The 19,688-nt window shown below is 40.9% G+C and overlaps 1 protein-coding gene across 2 annotated transcripts in view; it reads right to left on the minus strand.

The window, feature by feature from the left end:
* CHM (CHM Rab escort protein) overlaps positions 1-19,473 on the minus strand; it is a 145,815-nt gene extending 126,342 nt beyond the window's left edge. Inside the window, exon 1 of one of the 2 annotated variants that reach the window (XM_090059407.1) lies at positions 19,387-19,473. In XM_090059407.1, the coding sequence (XP_089915533.1) occupies positions 19,387-19,435 (49 nt within the window). In that variant the 5' untranslated portion in view covers positions 19,436-19,473. The remainder of the gene's footprint in view (positions 1-19,386) is intronic. The other variant, XM_090059406.1, reaches the window with a different exon arrangement.
* Between the last annotated feature and the right edge of the window lie 215 nt (positions 19,474-19,688).

Below are 19,688 nucleotides of genomic sequence, written 5' to 3' on the forward strand. Positions count from 1 at the left end.
CGCCTTTCTTGTTAATATAAGCCACTGAGAAAGTGTTCATCATTATTAAAACAGCATGCCTGATCAGGACCAGAACTGTAGTAACAAGAGTATAACTAATTGTTCAGTACTTGATCCAGTTGATACTGTGTTGGAGGTCTGTTTTCCATTAACCTTGGATGTTGAAAGCTGACATTAAATTTATCCCCAACCTGTGTTTCTGACAAACTGTAGCCCTCCAAGTACACAATGGCAACAGGGCAAGGGATTATAGAATAACAAGTCCCATGAGCTCAAACCTATGGTGAGGCCCTATGTCCTCTAGCTTATTGGTACAAGAGACATTATTCAAATCACAAAGAGTGTGCAGTCTGACAGATATAACTGAAAGACAAGTGATGCTATGCCTTGTGGCCCCCAGCTTCTAAATCTTTTCCAAGAAATCAGTCTCTACAGAACTTTATTACTCTTGGAGGACAAGTATCATAAGCAGGACTACAAAGCATCATTATGCTATAGGTGATGGTGACAATCCTAATTATTTCAAAATAAAATCTGGACAGTGCAATCCTTGCTCTGCTGGCCTTGAGCAGAGGATACTCTGAAAAACAGATTGTTTTAAAATGGATTTACAAAGCAGCCATTCTACCAAATAAATTACCGCAAGTTAGTATTTTGGAAAGCAACATTAGGCAAATAGACCAAAAAGTGAAGCAGCATGCAAGAAATATCTGTTGCATGTGGAGCTAAAAATATTTCCTATCCAAGGTTTATATAATATTACATAAACAGATATTCTTTGGATTATCAAAAGAAAAAAAATCATTTCTGAAAATTGCTATGATAAAATGTTTCATTTCCACCCTGAACTCTGGCTCCTAGAAGAAGCCTCTTCAGAACTCTAGGTAGAGTTCTGTCTTTGGCATGCTTTGCTACAAGAAACATAGCAGAGTCAAGCCCTTACACCCTCTTGTTCCTTGGGAGATCAATTACTGCAGTTTGAAAGTGATATACTGCAGTGTTCATACTTTGGGAATTCAAATAGTTGAAGAATGTAATATCAATAACCTTGATTTTGGCATGTCATCTTAGTCTAATGAATGAGCAGGCAAGACCTGCTAAGTCTGCTTAAGATTTGTTTTGCTGATGAAACACAGATCCAACACTGAAATTTCATGCCACTTTGTCCCCTAATCAGAGGAACCATATCAGAGTTTGTCTGTAACCATGCTTACTTGAAAGATGGAGATGGGTTCCCTACAAATTCCCTGTTTTTCACATCACTAAACATGTGTGATCAGCAGGGATCCAGGTTTTCCGTTTCCCACAGAAAAACAGAGGAAGATATGGACTTCCCCTTTTGTCAGAGGAAAATGTGGATTTCTCATTTTACTGGAGAAACTCATGTATTTTGCAGTTTTGCAAAGAGCTCTCTGCAGGCTGGGAGGGAGTAGGAGGAGGGCGGTCAGGCAGGGGGCAGATGTATATGCCAGGCAGCCTAGAGAGTGGCTTACAGGTAGGTGAGGTAGGCAAGACTGAAGTCCCCATAAGGAACGAGGGAGGGAGTTAGGCAGGGTGGGGGTGGGGCTGGGGCTGCTGCCAGCCAGGCAGTGTGTGGGGCTTGGGGCCCCAGCGGTGAGCAGGATGGGGCTGCAGGCAGTTTGTCTGGAGGGCAGGGTCATCTCTCTGCCGCTGCGTGCACTCCTGGGCAGGGAAAGGGGGACCTATGTGCCCCAGATCTGTGTGGGGTTGGGGGGCGGGCTGCCCACCCCAGGGCCTCCACAGCCCAGTGGGTGTGACCCGGCACTGCAGGACACAGCAGGGCCACAAAGGAAAGCTGCTGGCCAGCTGTGAGCTCTGTAATGCCCTGGCAATGCATCCCCTGTGCACGCAGCAGCAGTGAGGGGCACAACTCCGCGCCACCACCCCCACTACTGCCCCTTGTGCAGGGGCCACGTCACCATGGCAGCACAGAGCTTGCAGCAGCAAGCAGCTTTCCTGCGCAGCCCTGCTATACCCTGAAGTACTGGGTTGCACTTGTCGGGCTGCACCAGCCCCAGGGGAGGGCAGCAGGGTGGGAGCCCGAGCCCACAGCAGGCAGCCTGTACCTCCGTGCACACAGATCTGGGGGAGCACAGGTTTCCCGTCCCCCCAGAGTGTGTGCAGCAGTGGAAAGCCTGTCCCACTCCCCGCCAAGCCCACAACAGGCAGCAGGGAGGGAGCCAGGCTCCACTCCACTGCAGCAGCCACTGCCTTCTGTCAGGGACAGGAGGCTGTGGACCCAGGTCCCTGGCCCCATAGCCCTGGCAGCTGGGGACCCCCTCCAGCATGACTGGGAGAGGCAGGGGCCTATGAGTGGGGGTTGGGGGGCACCAGTAGGGCAGGGGGGTCTGTGAGGGGGACAAGGAACATCAGCAGGGCCAGGGGGCTATGGGGAGGGATAAGGGACACCACCAGCAGGGCAAGGGGGCTGTGGGGGGTAGTAAGATGCCTATCATTTCAATAATGGATTTTGGATTTTAATCAGAGAATTTGCAGTTTTCTTCAGGGAAAACCAGAATCCCTGGTGATCAGGTCAAAACAACATGATGACCATAGTATACTCTAGATTTTCCTTTATGCCAGAGCTATACAATTTCTAAGCTGCTGGGGACCACACATCCCACGGGCCTCACCAGTGGGAGTAAAAGGCCACATTGGTGGGGGCCACAGGCTGCACAAAATACAACACCCCCCTGCAACCTCTCACCATGCACCCAGGCTGCCCTGGCCTCAGCTTCAGTTCCCTGCCACCCCACCCCAAGGTCAGGCACAAAAAGCAGAAGTCAGAGAAGGGAGGGGGATCCTAGAAACTCTGGCTGCTGTTGCAGCTGGAGTAAGCTGGGGGGGGAGGGGGGCAGCAACCAGACAGGAGCCCAGGAGTCACAACTTAACCCCTTATGTACTACATGTGACCCAGTCCTACCTGGACAGCCCTGCTTTATGCTAATAGGCTCCCCCAGGACTGGGGCTATTTTGTTTTCCTTGTTTGTATGTGCAACCATGGAAACCTTTAAGCAAAGTATTAACTCATGAAGAAGCATGCTCCCCAAGATTTTTATAGTAACCAGTTCCTTCTTTCCATAGTTTTAGGGAGAGCTGCAGCTGTGACATAGTGGTATATATAAGTCACTGCTCTTTTCTTACACCTCAGGCAATTTGGGATAAATGAAGGGACTTTGCCCCCCCAGCAGCTACTGCTAGGAAACTCTTGCAAAAACGATTCTGAATCCAGAGAATTTTCTAACCTCAAATCGGCACTGCAAGAGGCACCTGTTTAGACAAACTACACAGGAGGTTGACGCAGCATCGTTGGAACAGGGAATTTCTAGTGAAAGAGGCCAAGTATAAGCTTAGAATCTAATAAATCAAGACTAAGAATAATACAGATTTTGGTTCCTTTTTCTTTTCTTCTTGTTCTAAAGAGCAAATCCAGTCACAATCTTTCTGCAGCTGCAGGAGGCAAATTAATCTCAATGTGTGTTTAGGGGTGTGCCAACTCTCAGCCAACCCAGACCCATAAAAACGAGCTGCAAGTAGGGTCACACACATTTTACTGGATTTGTGGATTCTCTTACAAAAGAGATTTAGCTTTAATTGCAATTTCACTAAAAATAGTATGATTCATAAGTAAAAATACGGGAAAAAATGGACATAATCTAAACAGCTCCCTCAAAAATATAGACTACATGGGCCCCTCATCAAGGTGCCAGTTCCAATTCTAGTTCGTTACACAGGAAGAAATGAAAATGAGATGCCTCTTCATATTTCAGGCTCTCCTGTCTTGTTCTGAGTGCTGTCCAGTCAAATATCTGCACTTTTTTTTTAAAAGGAAAAAGCTTGCTAAAGCAAAAATGATACAATTTGCCTAATTTAAGTTTATGCTCAGGCTTCCATGTGTTACATTTATTTTGATTAGTTGCCATATATTACATAATATTACAGATACATATTGCTCTTTACAGTAATTAAAATCAACAATTTCCAAGCCCCAAGCAAGCTTACATAATAAATACAACTCTATAAGTGCTGAAGTGTATTTCTCAAAATAAACTGGATTTTTCAATTGTGTAACTGATATATGCTTGTACCAAACTACATAAGCCTTTTGTAGCAAGGGGTTTAAATGTTTAATTTATTCCACTATATCTATTAAATAAATCACTAGTGGCCCCTTTGTTATATAAAGGATTGAAGGGAAATATATTCTCAGCAAAGAAATGTTAAGACCAGGACACTCCACACTGCAATCTTCTGGTTACACAACTAACCTACTGCAATAAATTTTGCTAGTATGTTAACTTCTGACATCGTAGCAGCTAATTTCTGGGGTAGCTCACTGGATAATTCTAGCAGCCTGAAAGAAGTGACACTCCTCAAATCAGTAACTAGTTCCAAAAAGTCTAGGAAGTTTTATTAATGGAAAAATTGTACCAAGTCAATATTCTACAGGGAAGAAGGAAAAAAGATACTTACTTAGAAATTTGGTGGAGATCCTTGGAATTTGATGCTTCCAAACCATAAAGTTTGAGAAACTTATTTGAATACTGAGCAAAGTGCAAATTATATGAGCTAACAGTAAATAAAGATCACACTTGGAATAAATTTGAAATCTAAAAGCAGAGCTAAGTAGAAGATAGTCAGATATGTATTATACAGCATTCTGAGGGAAAAGAGGGGGTGAATTATTAAGAAGGTTACATACAGAGATGAAAAAATACAAAAGCTTAATGACTGAAACATAAAGGACCCGTCAGAGACTGAAAGAACACAAGGCTCTTAGACTGCATGGATGATGACTTGGGTTAAGGCAGCACTGTTGATGGAAAATAAATACTCATCTTGATGTATATTTTAGAGAAGTGGATATATCTGTAGACATTTCATAGATTTCATAGACATTAGGGCTGGAAGGGACCTCGGGAGATCATCGAGTCCAGTCCCCCGCCCAAAGGGCAGGAAGTCAGCTGGGTCATAGGATCCCAGCAAGATAAGCATCCAATTTGCTTTTGAAGGTGTTCAATGTAGGTGCTTGAACCACCTCCGATGGCAGGCTGTTCCACACATTTTTATTTGCCAGGTTGGATTAGTTAATATATAAGGGTGGGGATGTTTTTGGTTTGTTTTTTTAAAAAGCCCCTCACAAAACTTTAATTCGTGGTTGAAATAACCTGACAGGGTAACTTAAATACTACTTTGCACTTTTGTGCTCGGTGTAGAAAAAAATCAATTTTAAAACTGGTAGCACAAAGAGTGCAAGCATATACATTCATCATCTTTCACAAAAAAAAAAGCAGCAGAAATTAATGAAATCACAAACCTAACACATTAACATTTGTACGGCAGCATCACAGCTGCCCAACAAGCTTCTTTATATTTGATAGAATTATCACAGATAAGTATTTGTCTATTTTATTGTTCATTTAGAAGTTTTTCTGAACTGTAAAGCACAGGGGTGGGCAAAATGGCAGATCCAGCCAACGCTGCTCAGTGGAGACTCTGCCCCAGTGCTGTCAAAGCACCACCACTACTAGGGTCTCCACGGAAACCAGCCAGAGCCACATGAGCAGGGTTGCTGGGATATGAAGTCCACTGTGAGCCCAATCTGATCTAGGGGCAAAACTAACTGTAATTAAATATTTAAAAAAATAAATAAAATAAAAATAATTCTTCCTAATATGGTTTATAGCTAGATAAACAAACTACCCCTTTTAACAAGATCACCTTTAAAAAATAACTAACAACTTATAAATATTCCTAAGGTCTCTTCTCAGTGCATCTTTAGATCTTCTGACTGCACCAAAAATTGTTCTCTTTCAGTTCACAGTATTTTTTAGTGAAATACCTCACAAGAGTAGTTTCAAAGAAATAAGGGAGAAAAAATGTATATGTATGCATACACACATTTTAATACATTAAATATTAATACATTGAATCATTCGACATTAAATAGATGAATCATGATGAATAAATCAATCATAGATGAAACAACTTTTGAGTTGTGTTATTACCCATACAAAACACGCATGTAAGCTGTTTGAGACTCAGTTGGCTTGAAGAAAACTTCATCAAGGTAAGACAAATAAAAACAGCCAGTTTTCCAGCTATTGGCAAAAACAGATTACCTCTGATTTAAACACAGTTCTGGTTGAAAGAAGTCAGATACTTATTTTTCACACGCAGTTAAATCATCTAGTTATGTTCACCTTACACAAGGACGCCAAGTTCCAAACAAAAGTTAAGGATGCCTGTTAATAAGATTCTCCGATGTCACTAATTCTGCATCACATCTACTCAGAACAAATGCAAATGAAGGGGATTAAAAAAAATAAGAAAGCAATCCCAATTCTCTTCCAATTAGTTACAGTTATAAGATTTATCCTTCAAACATCAGGGAGCTGATTAGGACAAAAGTATGCTAGGGATTAGATCTGAAGGGACTCCATACATAAAAGACTAACAGCGTAAGGAGGAAGATACTGAAACAACTATTTTTCCAAGATAAAAATATATTCATGTCCAACAAATTTACATTTAGAAATCATCTCTAACATCCATTAAGCAAACATCTTAGGAGACAGATAAAAGTAAGAAACATTTTATTTGTTTTTTGATTGGACCCAACTCTTCCAAAACCTTCTACATTTTTTTCTGATAGGAAACAGAAAGGTGGCATGATATTGCTGCTTACTGCTATATATGTACATGCTTCAATCACAACTAGAACTTAGCTGTTTAACTCTGAGTATGGACAAGCACTCACTTCCAGCACTAAGAATTTCTGTGTCAGCCCTCTGGCTTGATGGCCCCACAGAAAAGCTCTCCAGCTAGGGGCCTGCAAGAGCGCTGCTCCTTGGATCACCCCTGCCTTTAAGGGATTGACAGCCTGTGCTCTCCCCTGCTAGGGGAAGCACCACACCGTCAATGAGTGGTTAGCAACTGCTGAAAGGTGGCAGCTGCCATGGACAGCCCTGCACCCTACAGGGCTGGAAGGGGCAAGAACTATCCTTGCTACTTCCAATCCCCACCCCACAGTGCAGGGAGCGGTAACTCCCTGAGATACTAGTAATGGGTTAAACAAGAGGGAAATTCTTCCTGACCTCAGAACACCATAACCCTGCTCAAAGAAGGACCATCCTCAGCTAGCTCATTCCAGTCAGGGCTTTGTCAAATTTGGCCTTAAAAACCTCTAAGGATGAAGAATCCACTACCTCTCTCTAGGTGGATTGTTCCAGTGCTTCCCCACCCTCCTAGTGAGAAAGTTTTTTCCTAATATCTAACCTAAACTTTCTTTGCTTCAACTTGAGACCATTGCTCCTTATTCTGCTACCTGCCACGGCTGAGAACAGTCCAGCTCTGTCCTCTTTGGAACCACCCTTCAGGTAGTTAAAGGCTGCTATTAAATCCACTCTCAGGCTTCTCTTCTGCAGACTAAATAAGCCCAGTGCCTTCAGACTCCTCAGAAGTCACGTGCCCCAGCACCCAAACCATATTCATTGCTCTCTGATGGACTCTATCCAACTTGATCACATGCTTTCTAGTGGGGGGCCCCAAAACTAGACACAGTACTCTAGATGTGGCCTCACCAATGAGAATAGAGTGGAATAATCACTTTCCTCAATCTGCTGGCAAGGCTGCAACTAATGCAGCCCAGAATGCTGTTGGCCTTCTTGCAACAAGGGCACACGACTGATTCACATCCAGCTTATTGCCCACAGCAACCACCAGGTCCTTTTCTGCAGAGCTATTGCTTAGCCAGTCAATTCCCAGGCTGCAGATTTTTCTGTCCTAAGTACAGGACTTTGCACTTGTGCTTGCTGAACCTCATGAGATTTCTTTTGACCCACTCCTCCAACATGTCTAGGCCACTAGCCCTAGAATCCTAGCCCTACCCTCCAGTGCACCTACTACACACCCCCACTTTGGAGTCATCCATGAACTTGCAAAGGGTGCAATCCATCTCATCTTCCAGATTGTTAATGAAGATATGGAACAAAACCAGCCCCACGACCGACCCCTGGGGCGCTTCACTTGATACCGGCTGCCAGCTAGAGACTGCACCATTGACTACTACCCATTGAGACCAACAATCCAGCCAATTCATCCAAACCATACTTCCTCAGCTTGCTTGCAAGAATGCTGTGGGAGTCTGTATCAAAAGCCTTGCTAAAGCCAAGGTATATTATATCCACTGCTTTCCACAGAGCGAGTTATCTCATCATAAAAAGCAACCAGGTTGGTAAAGCATAACTTGCCCTTGGTGAATCCATGCCGACTGTTCCTAATCAACTTCTCAAAGTGCATAAACATGGATTGAGGACCTGGCTCCATGATTTTTTCAGGGACTGAGGTGAGGCTGATGGTCACTCTACAGCCGTGCATGGAGTGGCAGGGAGATCTGCCCGTGGCTGGAACCATCCAGGAATTGCAAGACAGGTCTAGCTACAGGAGAATGCCCCTAATCCCATCCCATAAATCAGCTGATTGGCAGGATAAGCCATTCCCGCACAACTTGAGCATGGAGCTGTAGGAGAATGCCTCCATACTCAATGTACAGACCCAAGGTCACACAGATCTGTTCAGCAGTAACACGGTTCCTTCAGGGCCCCGACAGCTACCCTTGCACGGCTAACAGGGAGCCAGTACCCTCCTGGAGAATGGAGGATTGTAGGATACACTACTGGGAAAAATATACAGCCTTTCAGGCTGGTGTGCAAGAAAAGAGATGTTCCTCATTTAAAAATGCCCTCATTTTTTCATGAAAGAGCCAGTTCTCTTTCACAAAAATGAACAGATCTACGTGCTCTGTTTGTGCTAGGAGAAAGGCTTTTCTCCCAGCACAAATATAATGCCTATCCACAGCACGTGTCTGGTGCTGCCAACTCCATTACTGAGGTTTCTGCTCAGGACACTTTCAGGAGCACATCCAATGCACCAATGACTTGAAAACAGACAAGTTCTTGGTATTCTATTCTTTTCCAACTTTTGAGGCCATCCTCTTCTTAATGGTCTCAACTTTTCTACTTAAAATCTAGACAAACATGTCTTTCAAATTAAACTAATTCAGACTGAGGTTTCCAAATACCCTTCCATAATTTGTTTCAGAGTGCTCAAAATAGATTTTAAACAAAAGGCAGATCAGTGCAATTAAAATAATGACAGATTCTCCATTATCCTGGATAAATATCTAATACATGAGCTTGAGAGGAGAAGGTTCCCCAAGAGAATAAATAAACTATTCAAAGTACTGAGAGAACTTTGTTTAGTTATGTTAAAATCTTCAATGAATTGGGATGTTGTGGGACTGCACACAAGGCTATAATAATCCCAAACTCTCTACTGTGCCACCAATTCAGCCTTGTTAGCACCAGAATTTTTAGTGAGAAAATATGAGAACCAAAATGGAAAGCCATCGGCTCTAGTTCTTCACAGTAGTCTCATTGTGGGAAAGACTTTGGGATGTAACATCAAAGCAAGCAAGGAACAATCAGTGGCAACAGGCACTTATACGATTGAGGGTATCTGAAAAGCACAGAGTGACCCATCAATATCAGTCATGAGAAAAAAAAAAAATCGCTGAGAAGGCAAAGATACGGCTATTTACTAGAGATTCTAAAAACAAGTAGGATTGTGAATGTGATGAGCGCTGCTCATGATGTGCAATTAGATAGGTAGTTACCTATTTGTAAAGATAATGTAGCTATTCCTCCCTTATAAAAATTAATACAACATATTTTACTCATATGCATACCAGAAAAATGTAGTTAAACAAGTTATGCACAACACAGGTCCCAATCTTAATTAATTATAGTAATCTGCATATAACTTAAGTATATAAAAGTATGTATACAAGAACTTTCCTTCCCAGTCTATCTTATAGTTTAATTTTACCCTATGAACTACACAGCTGATGGAACTGATTAGAGCTCAGTCCAGGTCTTCTGAAGCAGCCTTCACCTCACTAGGTCCTGTCAATTTCAAGGCTATTAGAGGCATAAGACACTCTGAGAAACAAGATAACAAGCCTTAAAATGCAAAAAACTTTATCCTTGCTATTGCTGTAATTAATGAGCATTGTTTTTAGTGTGTTTGATAAATACATAACTTTTTCAGTCTCCAGGCTACATACTTAAACTGGGTACACTGATACTCTACTAGATTGTAATGAGTGTATCCTGGGGTCAAACCAATACCTTATTTTAAAGTACCATTTCCTTACAGAGATTGCATTACAAACCCTATTTCAAACTTATAGGATCTTACAACAGCCTAGACCTGTCTAGTGCTCCCCACTCTCTCCCCACCAGCCCCTACATCATCATCTCTAAATACTTGGTTGTCTAAATTAGTGACTGTTTATTTATGTAAAGTAAGGTAACCAAAACATCAGCACAGAAAATATAATTTGAAATACCAGAGAAAGATTTTAGGCACATTTTAAAAGTTCCAGGGAGCAATAAAAATATTAGGAGTTATTAATTTTCTTAATTCTCTTTTTAATCAGATCTCTGATGTGCAGCTTCATAATTCACATCTATAATATTCAGGTTAGTTTTCAATGATATATTTTAAAAACTGTATTAGTATCTGGAATTGATTTTTCCTAACACTATACTTACATAAGATAAACATAAAATAAAGTACTTACACCACTCCCGGCATATCGAACAATAAATAATAGATTCTCCTGACAGGACTTTGATGACCTGGCAAAGCCCGAATGCTTTCAGCCAAAATCATATGAAACCATAAATCACTCTTTATTTTATAGAATATTTCAAAATGGATTCCTGCTTTCTACCTTGAAAGTCATTTCATGTGTTATTTATAACCAGAGAAGACCCGAATGGAAAGAAAATTGCACAGAACTAGAAAATTTACTGTGACTGCTTTTATAAAGAATAACTTCTTTTTAGAAAAAAAAATGAGAATTACTGGCAGACTTGTGAATACAACTACCTTTTAGAGAGCAACATCCTTTATTTTACAACTTAAACAGCAGCTAACACAGGCCTTCTGCAATATCCTAGATACATTTAAGCAATGCTAAAAATTGAGGTATAATCCAACCAACTAAAGACATTCAAAGTTAAGGATGACACCGCATCCTTAACTTATGCTATTGCAATAAAATGCACAACAATGTTAGACACCTTTGCACTTGCAATGATTCCTGCCATAAATTCAACCTTATTAAAATGTTCCGTCTATGAATTTTCCTTTTTAATCATGGTTTGAAGACAAAGCACTGTCATTAAGTGTAAAATCTGGATACCTGACAGTGCCATTCTCATATAAATGCTTTCAAGAAAACAGTTGTATGCTGTTGTTTAGAAGGTACTCTTTAACTCGGTAATTACAATGCCACACATCCCCTTATAATAAGCAGAGCTACTAGTGTAATGCTTAAAAGCTAAGCCTGCAAGCAGTTCTGAATGTCAAGAGTACAAGTGTTTGCAATAGGATGCCCTCCAAACGTGGACATTGCATTCTCTCTATTAGAACTTACTAAGTATCTCTTTTTTAAAGAGCAAATTTGATCAAATGTCAGTACTAGCATATGAATTACTGATATGTACGGCATCAATATATTGGGGTTTGAGGGGGAGGAGGGGAAGGTTGTTACTGGGTAACTCAGCCAAAATAAAGCCATATACCATTTTCAAACTGCAAGATGTGAAAGCTCACACAAAGGTACAAGAGCTACGACAAAAATGGAACTCCAAAAAATACTTCTTGTATCTTTACTTCAAAAACTCAAAATTCAATATACAGTTAGCAGTTTTGTACCCTGTTATACCTGCAGTTATAAGGAAATGGGGGTTATATTTACTCCCAATCTGGTACTGAAAACTTTTTTGGTTATTTAGAACTAGCGTACAGTCAGTAAGTAGCCCTGGTATTCCCGTATTAACAGAGCTAGTTTAATAGCGCCTCTGTTTAAAAAAAATGCATATGTAAACTACGGTAATAGAAGCCAATTCTTTCAGAAAACATAAACACAAATTTCTATTTACCAGACAAATATGAAAACATTATTTTTGAAGCTATGTGAAAGATAAAAAAAAAAAGAGGTATAAGATGAAGCACAGATGACCAAATTTACCACAAGGTTCCGTTTTCCCTATGCTCACCAGGACAAATAGGTTAAATGAGCCCAAATTCAGGTTTACCACTTAACGTGATAACTAAAAATCAACAGATGTACACAACGTATAAATCAAAAACAGAAAAAGACCATGAAATAATAGAAGGACTTAACAACTGGCTTTTAATTCAAGTTTTCAGCAATATTTTAAAGAGTTCTTACATATCCATATTTTTGAACAATTACACAGCAATGGCTCCATTAAATACTGGTTACAAGACAGACAGAAAAGTCCAAAAATACAGTTAAAACAATACAGGCAGTCCTCCGACTTACAACACAATAGCAATCGTATTAATTTGGAAAGACTTCTTTGAGGTGACTCTGCAGGACTTTTTGAAGGATTCTTAGCTGGAGTCTTCTCAGGAGTCTTGGCTGCAGGTTTTTCTGGAGTCTTGGCTGGTTTCTTAAAGGCAGTGTCCAAGGAAGTTTGGACAAATGTTCTCCAGGGAGATGGGTGACACAACAAACTTGTTCTCTGGCATGGCATGGTGTCATATCATGGTGTTGTAAAGTCAAAACTGACATCAGGAAGTTGAAACAGGGTGTCAATTTATAAATGTTGCAAGTGCTAAACATTGTAACTTGAAACATAAGTCAAGGACTGCCTGTATCTTATAATACATCTTTTCCAATGCCCTTTTTTAGAGGGACATTGCAGAAAGAGATTGGCACAAAAGTTCAGCTGCTGGATATGTTTACATACTTATGTATGTATGTATGCTGACATTCATATGTTATATATTAGCAAATATGAAAACATGAAAAAAAATATTTTCCATGTAATGTTTTAAATAAAAAATATTTTCACATCTGTTATATTACAGTGCTTTGAAATGCAGGTACAAAGATAAAAAATGTAATTTTTAAGCCAACTCAACTTCTATACTCTTGTTTCACAGGCCTAATTTATAAAAATGAAATCACAACAGCTTATAATTTAGTTTATACAATTAAAATTATTAGTTGAATCTAAAAAACAACTAACTATGAATCTTTTTAGTATCTGAAGTGCTGATCCCCTCATAGCATTCACATACAAGCACAGAAGTTTGCTAATTTATGCTAAAACTTCAATCATATGTTATAAGGTTAGAGAGAATACAAAGTTACCTAATATAGTACAACCTTTTGCCTAACATTGGTTACACAGGTTTATCATGTAATTTCTACATGAAGCCCAATAACTTTTGAGAAACAAAAGCCTGTTTCAGACAGACATCCAACCTTGATTTAAAGTGTAAAATGACAGAGAATTTGCCACACTCCTCTTAAACTGTTCCAATATTAAATAACCCCATTAAAATGATCTTTCCTGCTGCAAATGATCTCATTAACTAAAATACTATATAAAAGAGATTGATTTAGAAGGAATGATTAAATCAAAAAGAAAACTACATCAGTAAACATCGTAGAGACAGAGGATATGACAAATTCAATTTTTGATGCAAGAGCTATCAAAGCAAACAGAATTCTCGAATTCTCGAAGTCAACTGAAACTGAGACTATTTTCTCCAAAAAACTTTACATCTCAGTGAAAACTCTCAGACCTTCATTAACTCAGATTTTGATTATTTTCACTCTTCTACAAATCTATATTATGCCTCTTCAAGGCATTTAAAGAACACATCTACTAAGGTCTTCCTGTAATTATATTGTGTACTACCCCGTTCACCTGAATCCTACGTATGACTCCCCCACTGCTTTCCACATCAGGCTGCACTCTTTAAGGCCTTTCAAAACTTTTACAACTTCTTGGAATCTTTGCTTTATGCATGTTCCACAGCAAGACAAATGCTGATTTCACTCACTCAACTATCTGTATACCTCCTTCAGTCCACACTTCCATACAAACACTAAACTGAGAGCAGTATCCTCTTCCTCTTTCAATATACCTTTTCTACAAGCCAACCCACTCATGATGAATACTGTGGAACATTTGGGGCTAGCTGATTTTTGTTTAAGGAAATACTTACAGAGTTTAGAACCTCTTTGGTTCAACACAAAGCTAACCTAAATAGATTTTTCCTTGCCATTGTTTTGCAATTGTTTCCAGAAGTTCTTCTGGAAAAAATAGCAATTAATAAGATCTCGTTTTATTTTTAATCTGAAGAGATACAAAGGGAGATGATTTTTCATATTTCACTGTACTTTTACATTTTTGTAGAAACAACTAAACAGAGTTTAGAAATTAAACAAGGACTACCCTTCTCCTTAATGGCAGGTCAGCTTATCACTTAAAACATAGCCTTTGCCTAAAAACTACATCAAATTCTAATTCACTTACAGAAAACCCATAACCCTTGGAACAAAGTGCTACAAAATTCCCTGCTTACTCATCTATGTACTGTCAAAGTCTGTTTTCAAACAGTATAATCATTTCCATTTAGGAGAAATGCTTTTATACAACCAAAAGGAAATAGAAACATCTTAACACATCAGGCTAGACACAGCAAAATGTAAAACAAATTATTTGCCATGTGTAGAAGTTTAATAGTTCCTCCTGTGTATTGGGGTTTTATAGTAAACATTAGAATATGATGGGAAGGAAACATAATTGATTTTAATTCATTATTATTAAATTCAGATTTGCTGAAGTAGTGTTAAACTTCAAGAGAAATCTCCTAAAGCTCAGGAATTTAGTATGATAACATAGAAGGACCTGTAGAGAGATTGGCTGGTGCTTGATTTACATGCAGGTGCTAGCATCTTTCTGAAACTCTCCTTTTAAAGTGGAAATTTGCCTTCTCTGGAGATTGAGAATAAGAGAGTCAGACTTTCCTTCACTATCAAACTTGGGCATTAGAAAGCACTGGTCATACTTATCAGTCATTCAGATTTTTAAAATATTTTTCTTCCACTTCTCAGACTGAAAAACGGAGAGATCTTGTTACTTTGGGCTAAAAATCAGAAAAGTTAATGGGTTAAATCCTGACAGCAAAACTCTTCTTTAAAAAAGGGAAATAAGTAAAGCTGAATCTAACCATGACAGTAATTCTACAAGAGCATGACTCTCCATGGGAGGACATCAGGGAAATGATGGGTGGAGAGATATAAGTACACATAGGAATATTGATTATCTGAATAATAACTTATTCATGATGCATCAAGATGATGGATTTAATTTTATTAATGTACCCATCTCTTCCCAACTACATTAGTCAGATAGAAACTGTACGTATTCCTTTAAACAAAACCTGTTAACTTTTCTGCTTTTATATGTGTATAGCAGAGAAGATTTTCAAAGTCAAAGCATATGCTACACATACCTTTGCAAGTACCCAATCTAAGGGAAAGGGAAGCTAGCTAAAATAAGCAACATCCAACTGGCTATTTCCCCTATATACTTTATATATCTACATGCATTAGTTGCCATAGAATGAGAAAAATTATGAGCTGTCAATCCTTATGTTTCAAAGCATAAACTTTCATAGAAAAGTTAACAAAAAGGAGCTAACTGGAGAGCAGTGGGGTGATGAAGCAGATTATTTTTTTGCACCTTATGTTAGAACAGTGGTTCTCAAACATTTTAGACTCCCAGAATCCCTGGAAAAAAGTCAGCTCTTAGCTTCCACTATTTTTTGCCTACAGAAAAATAATAGAGCAGTTTTTCTGTTGCAAAGAACTCAGAGAGCCCACGTTTATGGATTCATAGCTGAAATCTCTGGGTTAATCTTGTGAATCACACTTGCACACCTCACAACACTAACATTGTGTGGCACCCTGGCAGAACCCTTAAAAGGATCTCAAGGCACTCTGGTTCAGAATCACTGGGTACATCTACATGAGATGCTCGCTGCCCATTAACCCAATGACTATGCACAGTAGCATCACAGCAAAAACCATGCTATCATGTGCAGTGTTATTAGGCTAATGCACAATAAGCATCACTAAATAACTGTGCCAGTGCTACTGCGCAGTAACTTTAGTTACTGCACATTCAGTTAATACTTCATTAAATGTAGTACTAAACTAAATGTGGAGTATTTAAGTCTCATTAATTAACATGTAGATGTGTTAGATGCATCCAGTAGCGATCACTGTCAGAAACAGGATGATGATTTCAACAGAAAACAGGGATGAACTGATGACAAACACCCTCCCTGTATATAGGAGCCTTGAATCTGTTTTAGGCTTGTCAGCAGGACTAAACTCACAAATATTTTCAACATTTTACTTCTGAAATATTTTTATAACTTACGGTAGGTGTATTGATTGATTAGTTGAATTTTCTTTTAAGAGGGTAAGCTCATTAAATATATAGACTACTCAGTAGTGTAACTAGGGCAGGGTAAACTCAGAAGATGCCCCAGGCACTGTTCTGGCAGGGGGGATGCAGGTGGAATATCAACTTTTGCTGCAGCCACACAGTCACAGGAGCACTAGTAGCAGCTGGAAATTGCTGCTGCCCCATGCATCCTGCTACCCCAGCCACCTGGCTGCTTTGTTATGCCTCAATGAAACAGCACAGCTCTAACCTGGAAGTTGCACTGTCTGTATTTGTTCAACATTTGAATTATCGGCTTATTTTTGCTAGGCAGTATATATTATAAACACTCTTTTTTTCTAAAATTAAAGAAAATCTAGTAAGAATTTGAAAGCAGTTGGTGGTTAATAGCCAGATTACTATGTCTAAACCTTAAAGACTCAATTCTAGAATTTTTAAAACTTTTTTGACTAGTTCAATCTAACAAAAATGGACAGCTTGAGGGGAAAACTAATAGCTATGCAGTTTGATTCCTCCCCTTTTCTATATGCAGGTAATCATGAAAAGATAAAACTCCATTTAAATTACACAGGTTTATAATGTTTTGCTGAGGTTAAATCAATACATACATTCCCAATTGAACCCATCCCCCTAACATTGATATGACTTTAAAATTACTTTTTTGCTTTATTTTGTACTTCAGATATGTAAATATGATAGTTCAGTGGTGCTCAATATTCTAGCCTCACAGACCAGGTGGCAGGAACATGGCCAGAGCCCATGTGCCATCAGTGCATCAGTCCAGGGGTCAGTCCAGAGGCATGATTCTGTGTGCCCATCCACCAGATCCAACCACAGAGTAACCCTGTTCACCAGTGTGATCTGATATCTGGAGCCATGTCAGCAAATATATAGGTCTGCAAATGTGAAGGAGGGAGAATGGTGGCAGCATTAATTGCCACAACTCTGGAAGTCACAGCAATTGACGTGACCACTTCCCCCTCAAACTACATTTTCAAACCTATGGAGGGTTCTGGCAGGCCGAATGACAAGGCCTCACAGTCCAGGGGTTGAGCACCACTATGACAGTTTATTCAAAGTATGTGAGAAAGTTTCTGAACTAAAGGAAATGTTTTGACGCATTGTTGGATGATAAATAAATATTCAGCAAGAAATTAATATGCTTTTGATATAAACTTCTATGATCTCCTCTCACTCTCTCTCTTGAGCAATAGTGCCCTCACCGATAACTGAATGGGCATGGAAACAACTACAGCTCCATTATTAGGTTTTTATCCTGCATGGCAGGGTATGGAAAAATACTACAGGTCTCTTAATTTACTCAAAGATGTTAAGTTAGTAAAATACCATTGGTGGTCACCAGTGGGGAAACATGTCCAGATTTTACTATTTTTGCAAGTCCCAGAATAAATCTAGAAACTTCTGAGCAATAATCTGTCCAGTACAACAGGATAGTGTTTTTTCACTAATTTTTTAAAACAGCATATATGCCAGTATATTCCACCAATCCAATCTATTTTATGCATGCAAATCAAGTTGGCAAGTTAACATAGAAAAATATAACTGAATGTTTCATAAAGGAAACAAAAACTACACAAGAAAGTCATCATTCTGCAATCAAATACTCTGTGCAGATCCAGGGAGGCCCTCAAAAGTGCATGGATCCACCCAGGTGGCAGCCTCCCTCCAAACTGTCATTCCCAAAACAGCTGCTTTGCTGGGCCCTGGGGCAGGCTCCAGCCTTGGACTGGGGCCCAGTGGGGAAAATGCGAACTAATAAATGTCACATGAAGAGCACTGATGGGACAGACAGACATTTAAAAATGTATATAATTTGTATCCGAGGCCAAATTAGCCAAAACCAATTCCAAATCCGAGAGTCCAGAACCATAACTGGCCCTACTACTGGCAAACATCCTCCACCAGCACCTGGGGCTTCAGATGTTTCCAAAACCTTTGGTGGACAGTCTACTTGTAGGTTCAAGCCCGGAGGCTTGGGGTTCGTATGCCCCTGACTTTTGATTGCCCTCCGCCATAAGGCCCTCAGAGAAAGCAAGGGAGGAAACTCCCATTTCCATAAACTAGGCTTAAAGCCACTGCACCTCAAGGGTATTGAACCACGCCAGAAGAGCAGTTCTCCTGTGAAGAGGTTCAGGAAGACTGCCTTCTTGGAAACAGATACATGGTATTTCCCCTGCCAAGTTAAGAAACCACTACATTTGATCTGAGCCTTCAAGAGACAGACATTTTGTGGCAAAAAAAAAGATTAAATTAAGGAAGGAACACTTCCCTGGGGTCATCTACAAGAGCAGCTCCAACGAGGCCACTCTCACCACAAGGTTCTGTGAAGCAAAAGTCAACTTAAATAAGTCTACTTAGGTCAGACAGTTGGGCAAGAAGCAGCCTCATTTGTAAGGAGTGTCCAGGCTGTCCTTTCAGTCTCTATCTTGTGATGTGTTCCAATAAAATATGGAATAAGATACTCCACCCTGTCCCATCCCCACCCCAAAAAACTGAAGGCATTTCTGTCTACGAGTGAAATCTCCAGCGACTGAGGGGGGAGGGAAGGGGAGGGGAAGGGCAGTTACCAACATCTACTAGGTGTCCTGAAGAAACTCTTGTTATCTAAAACCTAATTCTGGAGCCCACTGGTAAGGCGCAAAGGCAACATCTGAATGCGCGTAGGAGGAGCAGATGCGTCAGAGCGAGCCGGCGGCACCAGCTGCCTTGCATAGTCCGCCTGCTCTCGGCTTGCTGGGGGCTGCTCAGCATTACAAGCCCAACCCCCAGCAGGTCGCAGCCTCCCTCCGAACAGTCATTCCCAAAACAGCGGCTCTGCCGGGCCCTGGGGCGGACTCCAGCCTCGGTCTGTCCGGTCCCGCTCCTGCAGCCCTGCGCTCGCCCCCAGCCCCGGCACCCGGCCCGCTCCCCCCCTCGTGCCCCGCGTCGCAGGCGGGAGCCGCGCCCGGCCCCGAGGGGGCGCCTCCCGTACCGGTTCCTATCACCGCCACGTCAAACTCTGAAGGCAGGTTGTCCGCCATCTTGAGGAGGGAGTCATGTGACCGCTGCTGGCGGAAGTGAGCCGCCCGCTCCCGTGCAGACTCCTGGGGGAAGCCGGGCCCTGGTGCATTGTGGGGGTGCCGGGCGCTGCGCTCTGCTCCGCGGGGGGACACCGAGGGCACCTGTGTGGCCGTGTAAGGCTGCAACACTCGATGTCACCAGATCACTGACCCGGCGGCTCCGGTTCCGGGTGACGCGGCGGGGACCTCCCCGGAGCTTCACTCCATGTTGCAC

This window comes from Crocodylus siamensis, chromosome 8 (genome assembly GCF_052110815.1).
Source record: "Crocodylus siamensis isolate JL-2025a chromosome 8, ASM5211081v1, whole genome shotgun sequence".
Classification (NCBI taxonomy): Eukaryota; Metazoa; Chordata; order Crocodylia; family Crocodylidae; genus Crocodylus; species Crocodylus siamensis.